General features: G+C 38.7%; 2 protein-coding genes across 2 annotated transcripts; both read left to right on the plus strand.

Annotated features, from left to right (window-relative positions):
• Nucleotides 1-2,695: 2,695 nt before the first annotated feature.
• On the plus strand, nucleotides 2,696-9,560 carry LOC135985445 (interstitial collagenase-like). Its single transcript, XM_065628786.1, has 10 exons — nucleotides 2,696-2,800; nucleotides 3,828-4,072; nucleotides 4,348-4,496; nucleotides 4,587-4,712; nucleotides 5,434-5,595; nucleotides 5,966-6,083; nucleotides 6,757-6,890; nucleotides 8,072-8,231; nucleotides 9,149-9,249; nucleotides 9,460-9,560. Exons 1-10 carry the CDS (start codon nucleotides 2,696-2,698, stop codon nucleotides 9,558-9,560), a joined length of 1,401 nt encoding a protein of 466 aa, XP_065484858.1.
• Nucleotides 9,561-14,966: 5,406 nt separating this feature from the next.
• Nucleotides 14,967-23,524, plus strand: LOC135985647 (matrix metalloproteinase-27-like). The gene is made up of 10 exons (XM_065629172.1): nucleotides 14,967-15,086; nucleotides 15,455-15,693; nucleotides 16,284-16,432; nucleotides 16,530-16,658; nucleotides 19,863-20,024; nucleotides 20,196-20,319; nucleotides 21,030-21,160; nucleotides 21,386-21,545; nucleotides 23,092-23,195; nucleotides 23,424-23,524. The coding sequence occupies exons 1-10, from the start codon at nucleotides 14,982-14,984 to the stop codon at nucleotides 23,522-23,524; spliced, it is 1,404 nt and encodes a 467-aa protein (XP_065485244.1). The 5' UTR covers nucleotides 14,967-14,981.
• The last annotated feature ends 452 nt before the right edge of the window (nucleotides 23,525-23,976 follow it).

The following is a 23,976-nucleotide window of genomic DNA, read 5'->3' on the forward strand; positions in this document are numbered from 1 at the left end:
GAATTTTCCTTGGACTAAGAACCATGAGGTTGAATCTCTTTACATCTACAAAAGCTGTATCCTTTGGAGAATTATTGTCCTAGTTGTTTCAAATACCGTTACTGTACTGTTGCTTCTGCTTTTGCAATGTCTTGTATTAGCTTTAGTCAATCACTTCAGATAAGCAATGGGACTTGCATTGGAAAGTATAAAGTAATTTGCTTTTCCCAGGAATTATGTCTGCTCTGTTGAACTGAGATATAATTAGGGGATGCTACATTACAGTGAGTGTAGAATCATATACTAACTACGTTATTTTTCCCTGACATTTGGGAAACTAAGTGAAGTACTTCCCAGCACAGTTGAAATTTTCATCCCATATTGAGGTCCTTCAGAGCAAAACTTGCTCATATATCAGAAAAAAATGGTAATGATACATATTTACATTTCTCCCACTCATACTAACATTTACTGTTTCCCTTTTCAGGTTTCCAAAGTGGCTCTGTACCTCCAACAAGGACAGAAACACCAAAACCATTCTGAAAGAAGTCCAGCCTGTACCTGACAGCTTCCAGAGTTGGCACACTTGCAGCCACTTCAGGCTGTCTACTCTGGTGCTCGGCTGTCCTTGCTGTTAGAAATATATTCCTCAGTTTAGGGGTCTACACTCTAGGTTCGCATATGTGTCCTAGGTGTTTAAACTTCTGTTATTGTTGATTGAGACCTAGCAAATATAATAAATGAAGTATAGAGAGCAATTGATCTTGAGAGAGTCCAGCGCAGAGCAACGAAGATGATGAAGGGAGTGGAGCATCTCCCTTATGAGGAAAGGCTGAGGGAGCTGCATCTCTTTAGCTTGGAGGAGACTGAGGGGTGACTTCATTCATGTTTATAAATATGTAAAGGGTGAGTGTCACAAGGATGGAGCCAGGCTCTTCTCGGTGACAACCAATGATAGGACCAGGGGAAATAGGTATAAGCTGGAACACAAGAGGTTCCACTTAAATATGAGAAGAAACTTCTTCTCAGTGAGGGTGATGGAGCACTGGAACAGGCTGCCCAGGGAGGTTGTGGAGTCTCCTTCTCTGGAGACATTCAAAACCCACCTGGACACCTTCCTGTGTAACCTCATCTGGGTGTTCCTGCTCTGGCAGGGGGATTGGACTAGATGATCTTTTGAGGTCCCTTCCAATCCCTAACATTCTGTGATTCTGTGATTATCGTAAAGTCCATGTCATATGGTCTGTTGAATCAGTCTCTAGAATCCGTTGTCTGAAATGGGAGCTTAGACACCGAGATAACTTGTGGATATCTACATGACAAAACACTTAGGAAATGGCCTCAAGTTGCACCAAGGGATGTTTAGACTGGTTATTAGCAAAAATTTATTCGTGGAAAGGGTTGTCAGGCATTGGAACAGGCTGCCCAGGGAAGTGGTAGAGTCACCATCCCTGGAGGTATTTAAAAGACGCATAGATGAGGTTCTTAAGAACATGGTTTAGAGGTGGACTTGGCATTGTCAGGTTAACGGTTGGACTCAATGATCTTAAAGACCTTTTCCAAACAAAATTATTCTATGATTCTATGAGACACCCGCCTGGGGCTGGCTGCCATGACACAGAAGCTATGGAGACCTACATCTGGAGGCCAAGTGGGATTCCCTGGAGCATCTCAAATAGCACCTTTGCTCTGGCAGCTGAATCCCAAACCTCATGTCTAAACTCACTCACTGTTGTTTGAAACCATTCTAGAGTTGTGGAGAACAGTCACTGTTTCCCTTTTAGGAAAATCTTTCCTATATTTAACAGCATTTATCATTACTCCCCTCAGTCTTCCCTCAATGAAATAGTAAAAACAGAGTCACAAAATGGTTACATCAATCTTCCTTTTCCAGACTCACAAAAATTCCTGTTGGGCTCCATGGAATCTTTCCAACCAGAGCTCAGCACTCTGCCTGAGTCCAAACATGCTATTGCAGCTAAGACTTTATCTGTGCTGGCATAAACATTCTTTTACTTACCATACATATGGGAACCCAGTTTATGCATTCCAGTAACATGACTGATTTTTGTTAATATCAGTAAAAAATGTTGAATCATTTTAGCACTCAGTTTTGCTACCATCACAAGTTTGTTTTAGATAGATCTTTTAGTTAGTTTATGAAAGCCCTGAAGTCATGGTGTTGATTATTCTTAGATAAGATTGGCTCTTTGTACTGTCTTTTATATTTTATTATTACATATTATAACATAATATACTATATTTTGTTAAATATTAAAACATATGTATCATATATATAACAATGTTATTCATTATAATACAATGTTATATCATGTTATATCATGTTACTTTTATATGGTATCTCCTATTATTACTCCAGTTTGTTAAGACCTTGTCCCATAAATAGTCTAAATTTATGATTCAAAAAAACCCATATGAAATGTAGCTCCACATTTTACCTGAAAAGCATTTCTTTACCCATTAAACACTATGAAATTGACAAAAACAGAGGGCTCAGGCAAAATAAGGACAGTAAGTTAAACACATTGCGTCACCACCTGATGACGAAAGTGTTATGCATCATTTTTACTAATCAGAGGATATTATACAGCATGAGTCAGACTGTCACTGATTTACAAATTAGCTATATAAACAGAGCTGAGAAGTGTGTTCAATACCTCAAGAGTGAAACTGAGGCAGACAACCTTAGACAAGGATGGAAAACTTTTTGCTTCTCCTGCTGCTATATGTGACCATCTCCTCTGCTTTTCCTGTGGCTCCAGAAGCAGAAGATGAAAGAAAAACCCTACAGATTGTAGAGGTAAATATCCTTCAGTGCATTCTAAGTGAAACATAAGATAATCTGAGAGTTAACTATAATTGCAATTCTTTTCACAGAGTATGTCTTGAAACTAAATATGTACCATTCTGCAGAGGTTTCAAGAGAAAGCTTCTCCTATCAGTCTAGAAAATGTGTGAAAATTATGTGGAATTTACTTACCAAAAAGTTGTCTGAATATTGCTTAACTTCACTTTTGACATTGTCAGTAAAGTAATAACAAAACTACTGAAGTGTGAGTTATAGCAGCAAGGCTTTGTGGCTGTGCAGAAATAGTAAAACTCAGCAACAACTTACATTTTAGAATGTGTTTTGAAACTTGTGATATGACTGGCCTCAGTAACATAAGGGAAGAACCTTGCCTGAAGCAAGCATAGGTTTCAACATTTTGGTGAATGGATCTTTTATGGAATACTTTGAAAAAGAATGGACATCTATGAGAAATACAACATATAGACACAACATTGTTTATTGGACACAAAATCGTTGACATTTAGTAGGAAGACTTGAGTTCCTAATATCATATTTCATAGCTAAAAATAAATGACATGATCTGCCAAGTGCTGCCTCTTTAGGAGTGCTCACTTGCTTTGCTGGGAGTCCTGGCTGCATGGAGTCTTGCTGTCAATCTCTGGTTCATTGAATGAGACCAGTTATAAGCTTCCTCATAGGTTTTGCTATTAATCAGTAATTATTGGAATGTAATATGGAAGTATTGGAATGTATTGGAATGGACTATGAGAGTGATTATTAACAGTAAGTATTCAATTTTAAAGACATTTCCTCTTATATTCCCTCAGTGAAACAAGAAATTCAGAAAACTATATGAAAAGCGTGAGTTATATTTGACTGTTCACACCAGTTCCTAGAGAACATAGGCTGTTCTTGCTCCTGGTAAACACACAGCATGTAGATATGGGAATAGTTCAAGATTACTTAGAAAATTTAGGTGTGACTGAATATGATGTACTGATATGCCACTATGTTCTTTTTTTAAACTCTGGTTCAGAGTTATCTACAGGATTTCTATGGTCTTCAAAGGGATCATAAGCCTCATTTAAGAAACAAGTCTGCAAACCTCCTTGCTGCAAAACTCAAGGAAATGCAGGAATTCTTTGGACTGCAAGTGACCGGGAAACCTGATCTTGACACTTTGGAGTTGATGAAAAAACCCAGATGTAGTGTACCTGACATAGGGCAATATGTGTTCACGCCAGGAAATCCCAAATGGAAAAGAAATAATCTGACATACAGGTAACCTTTTCTAATCTTATTCAAAAATATCTAAATCTAGCATCCCAACTTTGGGGGGTCTGAATTAAGTACATTATGCCATATATGGACATCCAGAGTGATGAACTGATTTCTGGAGGAAGACAGATGGTAGAAGGTGGTATCTAAAATGAAGCCATTATTATTTTTCATTCATGAAAGATAAGTCTAAGATTTCTGATTTTGTACAAATTCTTATTCTTCAGCTAATATGCTGTATTCTTAACAACATATAATATGTTTGATTTGCTTTGAAGGATTTTGAATTACACCCCAAAGATGAGACAAGCTGATGTAGATGAAGCAATCCGAAAAGCTCTCGGTGTCTGGAGCAATGTGACACCACTGACATTCCGAAAGGTTGAGGACAAAGAAGCAGATATAGTGATCTCTTTTGTTTATAGAGGTAACACTGATATCTTTGTATAGCAAATGGCTATCTGCAATTATGGAAATAATTTAGGATTCTAACTGATTTTTTCATTCTTCGTTTTAGACCATGGTGACAACTCTCCTTTTGATGGACCCAATGGGCAGCTGGCTCATGCTTTTCAGCCTGGTGAAGGTATTGGTGGAGATGTACATCTTGATGAGGAGGAAGCCTGGACCAAAGATGGGAGAGGTAAGGACTTTTTAACTGGATCCATTTATACAGTTTTACCTCATACAATCTTAGCTCATGTGATGCTTAGTCCATGAGCCTGATTGCAGGCAAAGAGTGAAACCAAGTGGAAGAATTTGTCCTTTTAAGTTGTTTTGCTCCCTTATTTGCCATTAGCGGTAATCAATTGACAGAAAATACATTTTTAAGTCATAGTGGTTTATAATGGCAACAAAATCAACACTTTAAAATACTTTTCAGTTCAGATGAAGCCTAAAGCTTGGTAGAGGAAGATCTGGTGGCAAATTTCTCAAGTCAAATCTTTTATCATTCTTAGCCCAGCACTTCAAAGTTTGGTGCTAACTAGGGTATTCGAATATCACCAAAACTGTCATCTGAAGGATTGGTTTTGAAAGCCTTTTTCTGCTGGATCACTGAACTTCCACACATTGTTGGCATGATCCTTATCTGAGCAGTTTATGTGACAGCAAGAGAAACACGGTTTGTGTTTAGGACACAAGGACATGACAGAAAGGACAATGAGACCATAATTAAAGCCTAAAATAATTTAAGTACTGATAGCTCTTCTGTTATAGTAATTTTGAGTTGTAATATTGATAGCATTACACACATATTCTCTTCTAGTGTAGTTCAGGAGGATGCATAAGTGTTTCCCATTTAGTCAGCTATGCTGAATATCAAAACAGATTTTACTTTGTTTCATATTATTTTTATCCTACAGGCTACAACTTGTTCATTGTCATTGCCCATGAGCTTGGCCATTCCCTGGGTCTGTCTCATTCAAACGATCCTGGAGCTCTGATGTATCCAACTTACTCCTACACAGACCCCAATGAATTCCTTCTTCCTCAGGATGACATTGATGGCATTCAAGCCATCTATGGTAAGAAAAAATATTCTTATTTAATGTTTCTACTTGGGAGGCTGATAAACAGTAATAAGAATATATTTAAAATATGCTTGTCCCACCAAAATGAGAAGTTTGACTGTTGCTGAACAAGAGATAACAAAAGAGAGAAAATTCCTGGAAGCTAACTTCAATGGAAATGCAGTTCTGCAAAAAACCTCATTTTGTAAAAGATGAACACAACTGATTTTATTGACATTAAAAGCCTGTTTTAAATGCCAGACCCTTATTTTAAAACAACATGCCCCCTCATTCTATGTAAAGAAGATTCTTGGTGTTCTCAGAGACCTTCTGAACACTGCCTTTTTATTTCTCTGTACTAAAAGATAAAATATTCTTCCTATAGGACAGTCTAATGCTGCTGTGCAGCCAACGGGACCCATAACTCCACGAGCTTGCGACCCAAATTTGACATTTGATGCTATTACCACACTACGAGGAGAAATGATATTCTTCAAGGGCAGGTAACAACAATAAGCATATATATTATCTCTTTAAAATATTGAGTAGTTTTAAAAAAAAATCTGTAATGCACAAGGGAAAACTGTCCTTTTGGTATGCAGTACAAAGAAAAACACTAGAAACCCAGCATGTATTTACACAAGCAAGAGTTCTCAAATCATTAATCCCAAGAGCCCTCATTTGACAAGAGCAGTGAAGGAGATGAAGACTTGTAGGTTGTTTACCAGCTGTTCTGCTGTTGTGGCCAGTGCTGCAACAGACTTGTCTCGGAACTCAATTCAACTAACAGCAAAGCAAGAGCATTTTTATGTCCCTTTGCAATGTGTCCATGGGTCCCACACTGTCACCTTTCTGCTACTCCTCAGCACAAGAGCAAGGGCAGAACTGAAAGCACCGGTACGTAGGAAGATGTTTGTTAGGTGGTTACTCTTAGCCTGCCCATCCTACAGAGACATAGAAGGGCTTATATTAATCTTGCATGATTTTTGGCATGTAAATGAGGTGATGCCGTCACTCTAGATTTCCTTTACATTAAGTAGAGGGAGATATTTACACCCATGTCTCTCCTGTTATACTCCAGGACCTGTAATAATTGTTTTGTATGTATGAGAAGAGGTTTTTTAATATAATACACTTTAATACTTTAATATAGACATCTTTTTTCTAAAAAAACAGATATATGCTGCGCAAACATCCTGCAAGGACAGAGACAGAGCTCAATTTTATCTCACTGTTCTGGCCAAAGTTACCATCAGGAATTCAAGCTGCTTATGAAAACGTTGAGAGAGATGAAGTTTTACTTTTTAAAGGTAATTGATTCTGAAATTCTCTATTTTTTCTGACCAGTTCCTCCCTGTCTCTTTGCAAACTCTGCAATTACAGAAGTCAAAGTGGTTTTTAAAGGACGATCAATGAAACAGAGAATCTTGCAAATCTACAAATAATTAAACTCATAGAGTTACAGTGCTATAAGAGATTTCTGGAGGTCATAATCCTGAAAACTTGCCCCTCTGTTTTAGTTAATGCTCTGAAAATCAATACATGAAAATAGCTTCCCTTCTTCAGGTCTAGTTCTATTCAGGTAACAGCACTTCACTTTATGCAGAAGGATTTTTTTCTGAATTTAGTTGTCAAATACAGGCATTTGTACAGTACTACTACTATTCTAACTATCAGAATGGAATATATTGTTATCACATGTAATAATACAACTTTTTTCAAAAAGTATGAAGTCCATTTTTAAAAAGGAGCAAGAAAATATTACTAGACTAGTCAAAACATTTTTTGGTGGAAAATATTAAAAAAAAAAAGAAATTACATAAACAGACTTGGGAATCTTTAGAAAACTGACATGCTTATTAGTATTTTGCGATATTTTTGATTAAAGAAATGAATGTTGGTGGAAAAGCATATTGTGGGAGGAAAATTGTTTGTTTACTGGAAACAACAATCAGTTCTTTTATTTAAATGTCTCACATACGCTTTAAATGTCTCAAATAACTTCATTATGCACATATTACAGTATATGATATATTACCATGTACAAATATGTTCATTGCATCTAAGATTACCAAAGCACTTCTTAGTAGTTTAATTTAAAGCACAGTTTTCAAAATATTATGTGGGTCTATAATCAAATAACATACTACAGGAATTTAATGAACTCAATATCCCAGTACAATGTCAGTGGATTAATACATCAGCTCCCAGCTCTCCCCAAGCTGTTACCCAGCCAAATACTTTGTATTCATTTGAACAAAATCTGGGAAAATACTATCTTATGATTCTAATGTTTTACTCATAAAAACAAAGGATATTTCAACTGTCTTTATGATGTATGTCCAGTGTAAGGCTTAGAACCATTTTCTAAAGTAATAAACTGAAAGGAATAATACTGATATCTAAGAAAAATTGTTTGCTAACCATTTAAACAGAATTAAATGTTGTTTATAAATGGCAAAGCCAACTGCTATGTGCTTCTGTTTTTCAGAGGATAAATACTGGGTTCTCAGGGGTTATGACATTGCACCTGGTTATCCTAAACCAATCTATCATTTGGGGTTCCCGAAGACTGTTAAAAGAGTTAATGCAGCTTACAGTGATGAAACCGCAAAAAAAACATACTTCTTTAGAGCTGACAGATACTGGAGGTAAGACTTAATGTTCATCTTCCATGTTCACTTATCCCTGAGGACTAATGTATGACTTTAAAATTCAAATACAGTGATATTTAATCCAAGTATACTCCAGAAATTTAAATGGGATTCTCCGGAAGTCTGAAAATTTTAAGCGATTGCTAGGAAACATCAACTTTTCTGTAGTTTTGTGAGGGCTTTTTGCCATTCATTAGATTCCTGTAGCAGGAATGTAATTACTTGCTACTGAATGAATCATCTGTCCAATAAATGAGTGATTTTCTAGTAAATTATTAACTTTTTCTCCACAACAGTGTAGCTTTTCTGAGCAACGTTACGATAGTTTACACTTTTCACTCGCATTTCAGACAAAATGAACTGCTAACAAAAAGCGCTGTTATTGAATTTCTCTATGAACAAATGGTACATAATCTCCAACTATACAGCTGGTTGTATTTACAATTTAAGTGTAGCTCATGACAAACTTCAGAGAGTAATCTTGTTTAAGTAACACAAGATTTTACACTAATACAAGCATGTTTCAGGACTGTGGTACCATCTTTCTATTCCTGAGCTTTATGTTTTGCTTTTATACTGAACTGGATTTCCAGTGTCTCAAAATAGAAACTTATTTTATTTGCAAGTGATGGCCAAGGCTCTGGACAGATCATAAATGCATTAATGTGTTCCTGGGCTGCATTCCCAAGGTCCTTGAGAGACTTATTACAAAATTCGCCAAAGGCAGGATGTCGTATCTCACAACACCCATAACACGAGAACCCTAATACATAACTGAAAGAATCAAAAAGCTACATTAGCTAATCTATAAGACTTTTCAGGAAGAGTAGAGTAGCATATGTGTATGAATTTGCTTTGGACTTTCAAAATATTGCTGCTTTCCCACAAATTGTAATGATGTTTCTTGTGTTAAGGTATGATGAAAACAAGAAGTCCATGGATCATGGTTATCCAAGGAAAATAAGCTCTGACTTTGGAAAAATTGGCAGAGTCGATGCTGCTTTCCAGAAAGATGGTAAGTAAACCATACCTTTAATCTGGGTTTACTTGAATATTTGGGCTTCTGTAGATAGAGGCACTTGTTTTCAAAAACCTGTTATTAACCTTACTAGAGATTAAAATGAAAAATAGCAAGTATACATGGGCTGTTTATGTTGGGGTATTTTTTTTTTCAAAAATACTGAAGTCACCTATGAAATACAATTGGATTAAATTTTATTTCTAGGGTATGTCTACTTCTTCCATGGTACAACTCAGTTCCAGTTTGATCCTCGTGCCAAACGGATTGTCAGACAGATGAAGAGCATCAGCTGGTTTAATTGTTAATTGCAATGTTTTACCATATGTACGCTGCATGTTTTTATGTGCTGAATTTTTCAACATTTCATGACTATCGGGTCACAATGGATTTCTGCCCAAATTCTATGGGAGTATAGTTTTAATACTTATTGATTGTAAAACAAATACATTTATATAGTTTATCAGAATTTCACCTGCTACATTCAAGTTTCCTAATAAATTATGTTTGTCATAGCATTGTGTCCTTGATGTCTTATTTCTACTAATACTCAAGAACCAACTCTCACTTCTGAACATTAGAAAATGTATTCTGGCATGACACATCAGGTCTTTTTCCCAAAGCCAGAGGAAGGAGCCATCAGCTGGCTCTGAACTCCATCACTTCACACAAGCCCTGGTGCGAATCCTCTGGGTAATTAGTCCAGTTGGGACTCATTAGCATCACTCTACAAATCACACTTCCACATACTGTTCCTCTGTCCCCAGCTTCCACTTGTAGCTTTCCCTCCTGGGTGCATGTCTTTGCAAGTGTAGGAGGGAGTTTTTCCCTCATGTTTTGGGTTTAGGAACTGGGTTTAAGCCTGGAAAAGTAGATTAGAAAGGACCTCTGAGATTGCTGAAACCAGTCCCTTACTATCACAAGTAGACACATCATATAACGGACAAATAAGCCTCTTTATTCAAGGCTCTTTCAAGTGTTTGCTACTCCAGTAGTTAGTAAATCCCTCCTAACTTCAGTGGGTTAAAGGATGAAAAAGTTTCCTTAAAAACTGAAAATTCTTGGCCAAAAATATTTCCGATACAAATAGTTCATGAAAAAGACAGCTTGACCTCCAGCCTAACTCAATTTTTTCCGAATATCTTAAATTAAAATGGTGTTTGAAGCGTTATCCACTTTCTCTTTGTAGCTCAGCTGATAACATTAGAAGCCATATGACCATAACAAAACATATTATCTCATGCAACATCTGTATTATTCTACATACTGAAGAGGAAAGTTTCATGTTACTTTAACAGCAGTAGCTGCATTTTGAGAAAAGAATGTGCAACCTTATATAAATGCATCCTTTTAATTTTTTCATTACTTACCTGTCTATATTACAAGCCTATTAAATTGTATCCTTCATGAATAAAGAATAGACTTGGTAGTTCTTACGTTTATTAAATTCAGGAGTAAAAATTAGTCTAAATGCTATTCAAAGATAAAGAATTGTATAACTGAAAATTAATTTGAACATACTCTTTATAAAACCCTAAAAAATATTACTATAAAATAATAAAAATAAACTTAAATTACAATAAATCAAAGTGCTAATGAAGAAGTTAATTTATGTGACTCCTGTTCTCACAAGGTGATTTAGGTACTGGTTCTTTAATTTGAAAACTTAGTAGCAATGCTATTTAATCATGTTTTCTTGTGTAAGCCAGTGCTACTGAACTACCAACAACAATTAAGCAAAAATTCTTTTAGAAGTATACAAATCTAAATTGATTATGTTGTTTTAGCAGAGATGAGCTATAAACATAACACAAAATCTATAGAGAAATATAATATTTCTTACCAGAACAATTATGTATTAAAAAATAAAAATTGGGGGCACATGTTCCCTTCAGGTATGAAGTAGAAGCAGAAGATCTCAAGGAAATAACAAAGCAGCTCCTCAGATTTAAAAGAGAACACTAACCCCCCTGCAAAAGAAAAAAGTAGTGGGTACTCAAAGGGCAGAGAAAATGTTAGATGAGGGGTAAGGAGGTGGTTATGTTCTGAAGAAAAGAGAGAGATAAAGGGTCCTTTACAAACCGTGGAAGATGAAGAAGAAGCTAAAGAGAGGATGAAGTTTATGATGGCATATTTTTAGTCCATTCCTTCTGATAACCTGTCAAGTTCTGATTTTAGTTGCCAGGCACTTTTTAAAAAATATTTATTTTGTGGATTTACCTTGAGCAGGAAGACTGAGAGCTCAAAATGAATTGATTTATTTGTGAGAAATATTCCCTCTACTTATGTGAGTGAACATTTCCTTTGCCTACGTGACCATGGCAATTGCTCCATCCCAGCCACACCATTAGGAGGAGGGCACAGCTGCTGCCGGCAGCTCTCGCCCACCTGCAGGCACAAGCACAGCTTTCAGTAATTTGGAATCTGAGTGTTGTTTCCAGCTCAGTCCACACAATCGCCTGATATTTTTCTTACTCCCTTTTAATAAGTTTACAGTCCCATTTTCTACTTACTGTACTGTGGTGGAATACTGTACCACTCCCTAGTGTCTGGTTACTGGTTTTGTGTGTAGTTGTAGCCTATATCTTTGTTAACTGACACAGATTTGCCCAGGCAGGGATCCAATTCCCTAAACATGTGTTTAGTGCATTTGATGTGCTGTGGGGTATCTAGGTCACCCATGCAGGTGTGAAACAGGACTGTGGGAGACCAACGCTCCCCAGAGCCCCACAGAGCCTACACTGTCTCCAGGGACCTATGTTCGGGTGGTTGGATCCTGCCTTCACAGGCAGCAGTCTTTGCTAAAGGTTTGCCAGGGGTCAAACACATTATTTGAATCATTCGCCATTGTCCCACGTTTTACACTCAAGCGGAGTAATGATTCAGCTTTGTTGACTCTACCATAGGATTAAGTCTGCAAAGTAGACTGGTACCTGGTGCCATCAGGGTGACTGAGTGGGTCTCCATCTGCCAGTCTAGAGTGCACCTGTTCCCTCTGGGTCCCGGGTCACAGCCACCAGGACTGTGTCAATGTGTCAGGGTCACTAGACTGTCTCAAAAGCACAACAAATCACTTTTCAGACCGCGCAATTGCAACCTAAGTGTTTTCATGTGATCTCAGGCTTAGGCTCTCATCATAGTCAATGATGTTGGTCAAAGCATTTGGTGGCTCATAAGAGCTGCGTAAATCATCCTAAGTTTACCTCCTACACGTGGTCAGATGAAATGCTCTCTAGATGCTATTTGACCGTATTGATTAGATTTCTGTTGTTATAATGCAAGCTTAGACAGTAACTCACGTGCAGACCCTCACATCGTGAACGCTTAGGAAAGGTGGATCCCTGCTGGTGTTGTGCTGAGATCACTGTGATGCAGCAGTATTGATGACTCATGTGATGCTCTGTGTGGTGTTACTTGGTACTACTGATGTCATAGGCAGTGACCTTTCTGGGTTGAAACATGTCACTTTACTGCAGTCTGGATAAAACCAATTCTAGGATGAGAGAAGAAGTCACGATGTAGATCAACACCCACCAACTCTAACCAATGTCAAAGATAAGCATGAGGAAACCACAACCAGCAGCTGCTTATACAGCTTCTTCTTTTCCCAGGCCTCAAGGCCAGCTATAAGTGTGTTTGTGAAACACCACTTGCGAAAAAACATCTTCGGGCCTCTCTCTCATGGGCACTGGGAACTGACTGCTATGTTGTGTATGTGGTCAAGCTGCAAAACCCTAAAAGTGCTTTGAGCGGCATAAACTTCCACCACCTGTAACTCAAATGTCTCCTGAGCAAACACTAATGTAGCTTGAGCTGTTTGCAGAAACTAGAGTTGTAGTCTAAACCAGTTGTTTAAAGCTTCTTTATATTCAATAAAGACAGAGAGCACCTATAGAGGCCAGTATATCCTATTCTAAGCTGGTTGAATCACTCTACAGAGTTGCATACAGTGTTATGTATTTCTCCATTTGCTATAGGAGAATGCTTAACTAATAAATATGTATAGTTAGGTGTAACTAGTCTTAACCCAGCTGCTCTCGTCTCTATCCTTCCACTGCTATGCAGCAGACAGCTGTGGGGATCTGAAGGCCAGCCACCGTGGGAAAAAAGGACCGCTTCTCCCAGTTCTTACCAAATCATAGTACTGCTCTGATCTTTTCCAAAATCAAATTCATATCAGCCAAAGCAGGTTTTCCAAAAATATGTTCTAGTACCATTGGAAAATACACTTTGTGCAAAAGCCACTGAACAGGGGTCTGTCTTCTGTGACCTCCACCATGTATATAGTCACATGATACCACTATGGTCATCCCTCCTAGCTTTAAAACCTCTGAGGCAAACAAATATGTTCATTTAAAAACATAAGACAGATCTCAAAAGTCTGTACTTCTGGATAAACACACATCATTTCCAGTAGCAGTTCAGTCGAGCTTTCAGTTTGTCACAGTTTGTACCTCAGTTACAGAACTGAATGGGATCCGGGCCTCGCAGATCTCTTACCTAATACAAGGATAATAAGCAGAAATTAATGGAAGGGTTCGTGGGTTTTTTATCATAGCTGAGAAATGCCATTAACAAACAATTTTCACTAACAAGGCTACATTGTGAAATTTGGGATAGAAAATCCATCATTAACACCTCCAGCTGGAGAAAAGTTGACTATAAGTGACAGCAAAAAAGCCAAAAACACAGAGGCAAGGATTTCCTGAAAAAGCCACTGTCCAACATGAGGGTATTACTGTTTTGTAAAAGTTGAATTCATGCTGTCATAGCTCCTTTGAGGTGCCAAACACCTTCAGCTCCAGTTGCTGCCAGTAGAAGATGAAGGGGATTGTCCAACGCAGGGTGAAATCCCATATTTTGTCACAGCCTGTGTGACTCTTGAAACTTCCTTTATTCTGAATTACTTAAGACAGGAAATAATCATATCCCCTATGGTTAATGTGGTTAAACTGAAGAAACCTCTTATGATGAAATTGCAGATAGATAGCTGATAGATAGATAGATAGATACATACATACATACATACATACATACATATTAGATAAATGCAGACAGGATTTATAGGATAAAGTCCTTTTTGTTCGTGTATATCCTGGATTCCACTAGTATAATTTAAAAGAAATACACCTCTTCAGAGTTGCAGGGAGTGATCTGGGGCTTTCATCCATTTCCCAAAATGCCCAGTCTCACTTTATGGATCAATTTAAAAAACAAATTTTCTGCTCACAGTAATTTCTCCCAAAATTTTAAATTTTTTGCATGAGATTCATATCTGGTGCATGAGTCCCATTTTCCAGGCTGAGAATGGTAAAGAGTCCCTGCATATTTGGTGGCCACATTTCACACAGCTGGTTTGGGACAACTTAAAAGGTTTTGCATTTGTCTTTGATTTCATCTGGCATGAAATTGCTCAGATTCGCTAAAATTCAGTGTAAAATATCTGAAATTGAGTGCTAGTTTTGAACTGGTAGCCAAGCAGCTTAGGAGTATTCAAACATATACTGACATCAGATGTCTGTGAAATTGGATGGGTTTAATTAATTTTCATCGTGTCAGCCAGCACAGAGTTACAGGACATGTGGAGGTAATCGGAGCACGATAAACTCTGAGTCAGTCTATGGCTGACTCCCACAGCAGCCCATCCTGTACGAACTGGGCTGCGAGAGGTGATGCACACAGAGCAGAAAGCAGACTGCTCTCCCACCGGGACAGAGAGAAGAGCAAGAATGAAGGAACTTTCACTTCTGCTTTTAACGTGTGCAGCTGTTTCTAATGCTCTTCCCGTCCACCCAGAGAAAGACAACAAAGACGACGATGCAAAGCTTGTACAGGTAACTACATTGTTCACATCTCGGATCTATTGAGTCCTCTCTTTTCGTATGTAATCTGCATGTTCCAGCTACACAGCATTTGCCGGCTTTCTGAGACAATGTTATTCCATAGAACTCTGTTGCCCAAACTTTACTCAAGTAGGATAAATCTGTACAAACATGTCAAGTAAATAAGAGTCAGGGGCAATGTTGTCTGTTTCTGTTTAGCTACGATCCTCTGGAAAACATCTATTGTGCTCCAAAATCACAGGCAGATGGTTTTGACAGCAAACTACACAAACAATATCTGTCCTAGGGCATTTATTTAGAAACAGATCAAAACATGAAATGTGTTTACTTTGTTGTTTGGTTTGGGTTTCTTTTGCTAGGACTATTTAAGTAAATTCTATGCTGTTGAACCAGATCCAAATCAACTTGGATGGAAAATCAATGCTGAATCTACAGCTGAAAAACTTCAGAAAATGCAACAATTTTTTGGTTTGAAAGTGACTGGAAAACCAGACACTGAGACATTGGAAATGATGAAAAAACCCAGGTGTGGAGTTCCCGATGTGGGTCTCTATGGTGTTACTCTGCCAGGATGGAAAAAAACCAAGCTGACATACAGGTAGCATTTAGATAATTACTTTTTGAGTTTAAATTTGGGGGTTGTGGGTATCCATGTATGTTATATTTAAATATAACTTTTATAGCAATTGTTGCCAGTTGGGACAACAATATTTCTCTTTCCCCAGCTGTTAGCTATGCATATTCCTGAGAGTCAAGCTGGGTATTTTACATTTTCTGAGTCAACCATACTATTTTGCCAGTCATGTATCACTCCTGACAAATATTCTGTGAGCCAAACAGAAATATAAATTGCATCCTATGCAAGCCCCCTTATCTTCAAAATTTCCCAAGGGTGACAGCTTAGTAGTCACAGAAACCTGAGGAGATGATTTTCCTCATGCTCAAGAGACAACCTCTTGGCTAAGGGCCATTTTGAGAAAAATTAATACCATGTACACAATTATTATTACGAAAAAGACCTGTTGGACAGTCATCGCATTCCCCAAACTCAGTCCAAGAGGAACCTTGGGAGCTATTGGATTACAAGTTAAACTGCTGCTTATACATCTCTGTTCATCACCTTAATAATAATAGAGAATTTTTTTCTGCAAACACTAAGTGTTATTACTTGAACCCTCATAACTGTAGAATTGTGAACTACACACCAGATATGAGCAAAGAGGATGTGGATAAAGCAATCCAGCAGGCATTTAAAGTGTGGAGCACTGTCACCCCACTGATTTTCACTCGTATTCGTGAGGGAATAGCAGATATCATGATCGCTTTTGGGACCAAAGGTAATAAGCTGACTGCATACCAACGGTAAGATTAATTTAAAGATTTTCCAGTAGTCGTGACATAAACCTAATGTTGTTTCAACATTGTATTATTTAGCTCATGGACATTGCCCTCGTTATTTTGATGGCCCCCTTGGCATTCTCGCTCATGCCTTTCCACCTGGCAATGGTTTTGGTGGCGATGTCCACTTCGATGAAGATGAAGATTGGACCACAGGCTCAGCTGGTAGGTAAAAAAGGCTTTCTGAAGTGTAATGCAGATGGGTAAATTAAGGTCCGATTTCATTTAGGTGAAGGAATGGGCTGAGATGAAACACATCATTAACTGTAAGAGCAGTTTGAGGCTATTACAGGCCATCCTCCAACTGGGGTAATTAAAACCAGCCTGATATAATCTAGTTCTTAATTAACACTGGTAAATATACTATCAAGACAACCCTTTTCACATATGAACATTACAGACACGGGCCACTCTTACCTGGGGGTTGATATGGCTCATACCCACCAGAGTTTCGCAAACCATGGTAAAAGCTTTCTGACTTTTTCCCCTCCTGGTGCAGACACTGGCACCATGCCTTGGCACTACCACACACTGCAGAGGAAGCACAACATACCTCACAGCAGCCCTCAGAGGAGATTCCCACCACCTAAAAATCATCACAGTCACCAATGATAATGGAGTCTTCACTAATAGTACCAAAATAGGCCCAGCTATAGGCTGTTACTGCTTTACTTTGCATCCAGGCTAGGCTGGGCTTATACATGAACATGTTCTCCAAGCAGTTGCAGCTGCCCGCCAGCAGCCAGGAGTTTGAATCACAGAATCAATCACAGACTCACAGAATGTTAGGGATTGGAAGGGACCTCAAAAGATCACCTAGTCCAATCCCCCTGCCAGGGCAGGAACACCACGGTGAGGTTACACAGGAAGGCGTCCAGGCGGGTTTTGAATGTCTCCAGGGAAGGAGACTCCACAACCTCCCTGGGCAGCCTGTTCCAGTGTTCCATCACCCTCACTGAGAAGTTTCTTCTCACATTTAAGTGGAACCTCTTGTGTTCCAGCTTGAACCCATTACCCCTTGTCTTACTGTTGGTTGTCACCGAGAAGAGCCTGGCTCCATCCTCGTGACACCCACCCTTTATATATTTATAAACATTGATGAGGTCACCCCTCAGTCTCCTCTTCTCCAAGCTAAAGAGACCCAGCTCCCTCAGCCTTTCCTCATAAGGGAGATGCTCCACTCCCTTCATCATCTTTGTGGCCCTGCGCTAGAATCTCTCCAGCAGTTCCCTGTCCTTCTTGAACTGAGGGGCCCAGAACTGGACACAATATTCCAGATGAGGTCTCACCAGGGCAGAGTAGAGGGGAAGGAGAACCTCTCTTGACCTACTAACCACCCCCCTTCTAATACACCCCAGGATGCCATTGGCCTTCTTGGCCACAAGGGCACAGTGCTGGCTCATGGTCATCCTGCTGTCCACCAGCACCCCCAGGTCCCTTTCCCCTACACTGCTCTCTAATAGGTCATTCCCCAGTCTATACTGGAACCTGGGGTTGTTCCTGCCCAGATGTAAGACTCTACATTCTCCCTTGTTATATTTCATTAATTTTTTCCCTGCCCAACTCTCCAGCCTGTCCAGGTCTCGCTGGGTGGCAGCAGAGCCTTCTGGTGTGTCAGCCACTCCTCCCAGCTTGGTGTCATCAGCAAACTTGCTGATAGAACATGCTGTTCAGGCCACCCACGGACTGAGATGCAGCATGCAGAGCTGATGACAGATGTGTGCCACTGGGCCGGAAGAGATGGGAACACCAAGTCCTCAACCATCTGGCCAGGACTCATCTGCTCCTCTCAACCCCCTTCCCTCCAGGCTGGGCATATAGTACATACAACCTCTAATAGATCTGTCAGTACACAGGCACATCACGCTGTTTTACTTTAGACCCTTTTCTCATCCATTTTTTGGGACGGAAAACTGCAGAGGATAACTGCAGTAGGAGAATCGAGCTTACACTGCAAGCAAAGCAAGAAGGTACTAGAAGCAAGAAGATGCTGTAGGAGCATTGCATGAGGAGGAGAGGTGTGGGCTTATTGTGGTGGGGGGAAAAAAAGAAGGATGAGGGGTGCACATGTCATCTTGATAAAATCATAGAATCATTTTGATTTGGTAAAGACCCTTAAGATCATAGAGTCCAACCACACTGTCACTAAACCATGTCCCTAGGAACCAGACCTACACATCTTTTAAACACCTCCAGGGATGGTGAATTGGCCGCTTCCCTAGGCAGCCTGTTCCAATGCCTGACAACACTTTCTGTGAAGAAGTTTTTCTTAATATCTAGTCTAAACTTCCCTTGGTGCAACTTGAGGCCATTTCCTCTCATCGTAATGTAATATGTAATATTTTGTAAAATCATGTAAAATGTAACATTTTCTCTGCACTGGAACTGAATGGGTCAATCTCAGTTTTGCTGCTGTTCCTCAACAGCACGGCTCCAGCAGCCAGGCATTGCAGAACTCATTGGAGAGCTTGGAGGACTCGTGAGAGGGGAGGACTGGAAATACAGTGGAAAAATTGAGGCTTTGTTTGGTTTTTTTTGAGAAATTGATATCTTGGCTTCAGTCAGCCTTTCTTGGGCAATCAATGACCACTCCTCTCCTCTGCCACAGACTTGTGAGCTTCACTAAGTCTGTTGATATTTTTGGCTCTCGGTCTGCAGGGCAGATGATCATCCTTCCCTAATTCAGAAAAGCGTGTTACTTGGAGGGATTCTTGTTGAAGGAAGTTCCATTTTTATCTATTTACCGTGTTAACATATTTCACTGGGAATAATCATGCATCAATATAATATTTTTTAGAGATATTTTATTTGACAAGGCTATGAAGAACGATACGCTTTAAGTCCTAGCGATACAAAGGTAAATTGTTCTGCTAACAGTATATCATTGTATTTTTCCTTGTATATTCATGATCTCACCTTTATTTCTCAGGTTTGTGGGAGGGAAGGTGACACAGAGTGACGCTTTGGTACCTCAAGTGAGCACAGAGTGCATCGTCCTATCCTTGCCCTGGAGATCTGTTAGGTTGATCTGACTCACTATCTAATCCATTCTAGCTCAGCCAGGAAACCCTGCCAGAACATTCCTCAGAGCTGCACCCACACTCACCCCCAGACATCTACTCATGCCACACACGTACTGTCAGTAGCTAACAGAAAGAACAGGAGGGAAGAGAGCCAAAAGTCACTCCCTTCTGGTGGGGGAAGAACACAACCTTGTCCTGTACAAAAAATATACTTACATATATGCATACCCTAGTTAATTTTTTATATTGTGTGAGAACTGTCACTGAGTAATAGCCCTGCTATGTTCATATCAATCATTTGCAGATCAAAATCAGACTTATCTCTTATCTCTATCCATTTTTTAAGGGTTCAACTTGTTCCTCGTTGCTGCTCATGAGATTGGCCATGCCTTGGGTCTCTCCCATTCTAATGATCAGAGGGCTTTGATGTTCCCCAATTATGCCTATGTCAGCCTCAGTGAATTTCCCCTCTCTCCAGATGACATAAGTGGCATTCAGTCCATCTATGGTGAGTAAAATCCATGGCTTAAAAAAAAGAAGTAAGCAGGAGAGAAATAATCTCTCTCACTGTTTCACCATGAAGATAATTGTATTCTAATAATATCAAAAATGCATGTATATGTTAAAATCATAGTGTTTCTACAGATTTGGTGTATTCTTTATGAAATATCTCTCTTAGGATCTCCACCAAATGCCCCAGATAAAAGGCCAGCCACCCCTACCTCACCTAAAACCTGTGGCTCCCAGATGACTTTCGATGCTATAACTACACTCCGACGAGAAGTCATTTTTCTAAAGGGCAGGTAAATATTGATAGGACATTTGTCTCTGTGAGGTTTATTTTTTCTTGATTTCTACTAAGACTGAATGCTTTGGTGTTTCCCATTATTATGATTGTGTGATTTATAATGAGACAAACAAAAACTCATTGAAAACTTTTAGCAAAAATGAGTTATATTAATATTTTCACAGGATCCTCTGAAAAAAAAAGCATGCTTCATTTTTTTCCAGAAAACATCTCAGTCCCAATATAGCTTTAATCCCAAATCTATAGATGGTTACACCAATTAGTGACATGACTAAATGCTGTAATCCTTTCCTAAGAAATTATTGTGTTCTACCATATAGTTGGGCTAATCTCTCCTCCAGTCACATATATAAGCCCGAAGTCACCCAAGTAAGTCGTGCAGGGAATAGTTTACAGTCAGGCTCACCTGTGACCCTGTAAATCTCTTACTATATAGTACAGAAACAACTCAAGTTTTTCACCTACTTGTAGCTGATCCCATTAATCAACTAGTATGAATGAGAAGGGTAATTCCAGAAAGAAGCCAGAATTAAAAAAATCTCACTTCCCACCAAGGGGAGTGTTTTCCTTTCTGACACATCAACCCAGGTATCTCCATTGACAAGAAAGAGCTTGTAAGTCACAATGTTGTTCACATTCTTGGGCACATACAGAATTGTCTGTGGTTTATTGTTTACTACAAAAACTGTTTCATATTTAAATCAGGCACTTATGGAGAGTCTATCCTGATAACTCAGAAGTTGAACGAGAATTAATTTCTACCTTCTGGCCGACTCTGCCACCTGGTATTGAAGCTGCATATGAGAACATGAAAGATCAGATCCTGTTTTTCAAAGGTGAAGTATGAGATTTTATTTAAATTTTTCTTACCATTAATTTAGCAGGAAGATGGGAGGAAGGAAGGGTAGCTATGTGCATCAAATTCACTTTCCAAATAAATTAAAAATAAACTTAGGACATTTCACCTAGTTTTCCTATAACCTACACTAAGGGAGTGATTTTTTTTCTTTTAGTGTCTGAAAATCACTGGTGAAATTAAATACTTTTTTTTTTTTTAACAGGCAATAAAGTCTGGGTTATCACTGGGTATCAAGTATTGCTTGGTTATCCAAAGAATATCTACACACTGGGCTTCCCTAAAGGTGTCAAGAAAATTGATGCAGTTGTTTGTAATAAAAATACAGGGAAGACAGACTTTTTCATAGGTGACAAGTACTGGAGGTAAGAAAAATTGTCAAATGTTTTCTTATGATTGACTACAATATAACCTGTATACAACTAAAATTGTCCATGTGACAAAAAAGAAAGTAGACCTTTAAATAACTATATGTAACTAGGTAACTATAGTAATCCTGCTTTTCATAGAAATGTTTCTTTGACTCCTGCACAAGGAGAATATTAATAGAGTTTTGTCTTTTGAGAGCTTAAGGGTGCCCTGAAATGGGCATTCAAGATATGGACGCAATTTGGTGCATTATGCCTGGAAGCTGAAAAAATTCCAGCATGTAGAAAATTTCTACAAAAACAATAGACAAAAGTATCTCCAGAAAATAAAGATCTGAAAGCTGATCTACTTCAGTAGAAGGCTGGCTGGCATGGATTGGGCAGGATTTCTCTGATTTCTGAAAAGTCCTGGATTATTTTATCTCTTTTAGAGAGACAGAAGTGATAGTTCATTTTCCTTTCTTTGCCTGCTTAGCATTGGGTTTGCAACATGCTGCTTCTAAATCCTACTCCCAAAATGGCATAAGTGATTCCTGATACCCAAATAACGGAAAAATGGAAGCAAAAAGTCAGCTTTGGGAAGCTGATAGGTTCCTCCTGTGTGCAAGGACAACTGCTGCAAAGACCTTCTGCAGGCAACCAGGACCATGTGTGGGTGAAACAGATTTTGTCATGACTAATCGTGGGGTTCTTCAGTGAGACATACAGGGTCAGCTGGATTTTGAGCTGCGTGTTCTTTCCTGTCCTTTGTTTCTGATAATTTTGGAAAGATTATTTACAACATCTTGCATTGCTATTTTACTGTCTTGGTCACAAGACAAAGACATGCAAGGAAACCACAGCATGGATTTTTTTACCTAGCAACTCATTTTCTCAGTCTCATGTCTCTGTGAAAAGTATTTGTTGTATCCAAGGAGAAGAAAAACAAAGGCTCGTTTGTTTGCTTGTTTTGTTTTGTTTTCCTGAGATATTTCCTCAAATCTGGAAGAACATTTTAGGTTTTCCTTTCAGCCCTCAAATTCTGCTCTGTCTCATACATATTGTCCTGGTTCAGTTAGGAACAACTTGATTGTATAAGAAACCAGTCAGCTTCCTTTCCTCCATCTAAATCTGTCATCTAATAGAGGACTATGTATAATATCCTATAAAAGTCTGAGAGGAGTTTAAAATTAATGCAATCATTTCTACAGTCGCTGTAGTAGGAATCGACCTGGACAGTTTCCATGCACCGTCTGTCACACTGTTGTAGTTAGAGGAGGTAAATCCCATCCCTGCTGTCAAAAAAGAGGGTCTCCCTTCTATTTGTCTCACTCCAGATGCTTCTTTGGAGCTGCGCCTGTTATATCAGCAAAGAAGTAGCCACCTTATTGAAAATGCAATGGCCAGTGTCCTGCACGTATTTGTGCGAGTTGATAACTTCACTCTCCAAAGCCTCAGTGAAATCAAACTACAGATGGTGGATACCATTCATCAACTGCTTAATTCATTGCAGAATTAATTTCTAAACTCTGTAAAATGATATGTCTCCCTTCATATGATTTAGGTATGATGAAAACAGCCAGTCCATGGAGAAGGGTTATCCTAGACAGACAATCGATGACTTTCCAGGAATTAGCCAGAAGGTTGATGCTGTTTTCCAACAGAAAGGTAAATTAAATGAGCTTTTAGGTAAAATCAGTTTACTTGTAAAGAACATAACTTCTGGATGGACCAACTCTTACATGGAGTTATGATGAACATCTTTATTGCTGTGTCCTGCAAAAGACAGAACTGAAGAGATGCTCTCCTGTGTGTACAAAAATGATGTTCCCCGCTTTGTCAAAATGAAGCTAGTTCTTGTATCCATAAAATAATGTTTTACTTTTTTATTTCCAGGATTATTCTACTTCTTCCATGGATCGAAGCAATGGGAATTTGACCCTACCGCTAAAAAAGTTATCCGTGAAATAAAGAGTAACAGTTGGTTTAACTGTTAATAGCATTAAACTTCCTTACACACAGCAAATGAGAATAAAAAATCATTCTAGATTTCTCAAAGGTTGTTCACATACACACTACTATACAGAAGAGGCAACATGACTAGTTTTCATATTTCTCTACTATTTTAAGAAATCAGCATGTCAGCGCTAGTTGTATCTCCAAAAGCTAGAACAAAACTGCATTTCTTCTCCTGATTAAGTGCAAAATGTCCAATTTATTATTTTAAATTCCAAGTAAATTTTCAAATATTTTGGCAATAAATGGGTTTAGGTTGACGTTAACTATTTTCTGCTTCATCTATTGAAGGCGTTTTATATTTCTGAGGTATGAAAGACTTCACATTACTATGTTAATATCCTTCCAACATATGTTTGTATTTTGCTTCTTTTCTCTCCAAATGTCTTCAAGAGCCAGGCTTTTCATTAATCACTTGTTTTTCTGTCCTCTC

Source organism: Caloenas nicobarica, chromosome 1 (genome assembly GCF_036013445.1).
Source record: "Caloenas nicobarica isolate bCalNic1 chromosome 1, bCalNic1.hap1, whole genome shotgun sequence".
NCBI classification, from domain to species: domain Eukaryota; kingdom Metazoa; phylum Chordata; class Aves; order Columbiformes; family Columbidae; genus Caloenas; species Caloenas nicobarica.

Bases quoted from the DNA above. Each gene is read 5' to 3' on its own strand.
- LOC135985445 (XM_065628786.1), top strand. From the start codon at position 2,696: ATGGAAAACTTTTTGCTTCTCCTGCTGCTATATGTGACCATCTCCTCT. The intron at 2,801-3,827 runs GTAAATATCCTT...ACTCTGGTTCAG, and splicing joins AAACCCTACAGATTGTAGAG to AGTTATCTACAGGATTTCTA. The intron at 8,232-9,148 runs GTAAGACTTAAT...TCTTGTGTTAAG, and splicing joins AGAGCTGACAGATACTGGAG to GTATGATGAAAACAAGAAGT.
- LOC135985647 (XM_065629172.1), top strand. From the start codon at position 14,982: ATGAAGGAACTTTCACTTCTGCTTTTAACGTGTGCAGCTGTTTCTAAT. The intron at 15,694-16,283 runs GTAGCATTTAGA...TCATAACTGTAG, and splicing joins AAAACCAAGCTGACATACAG to AATTGTGAACTACACACCAG. The intron at 16,433-16,529 runs GTAATAAGCTGA...TGTATTATTTAG, and splicing joins GATCGCTTTTGGGACCAAAG to CTCATGGACATTGCCCTCGT.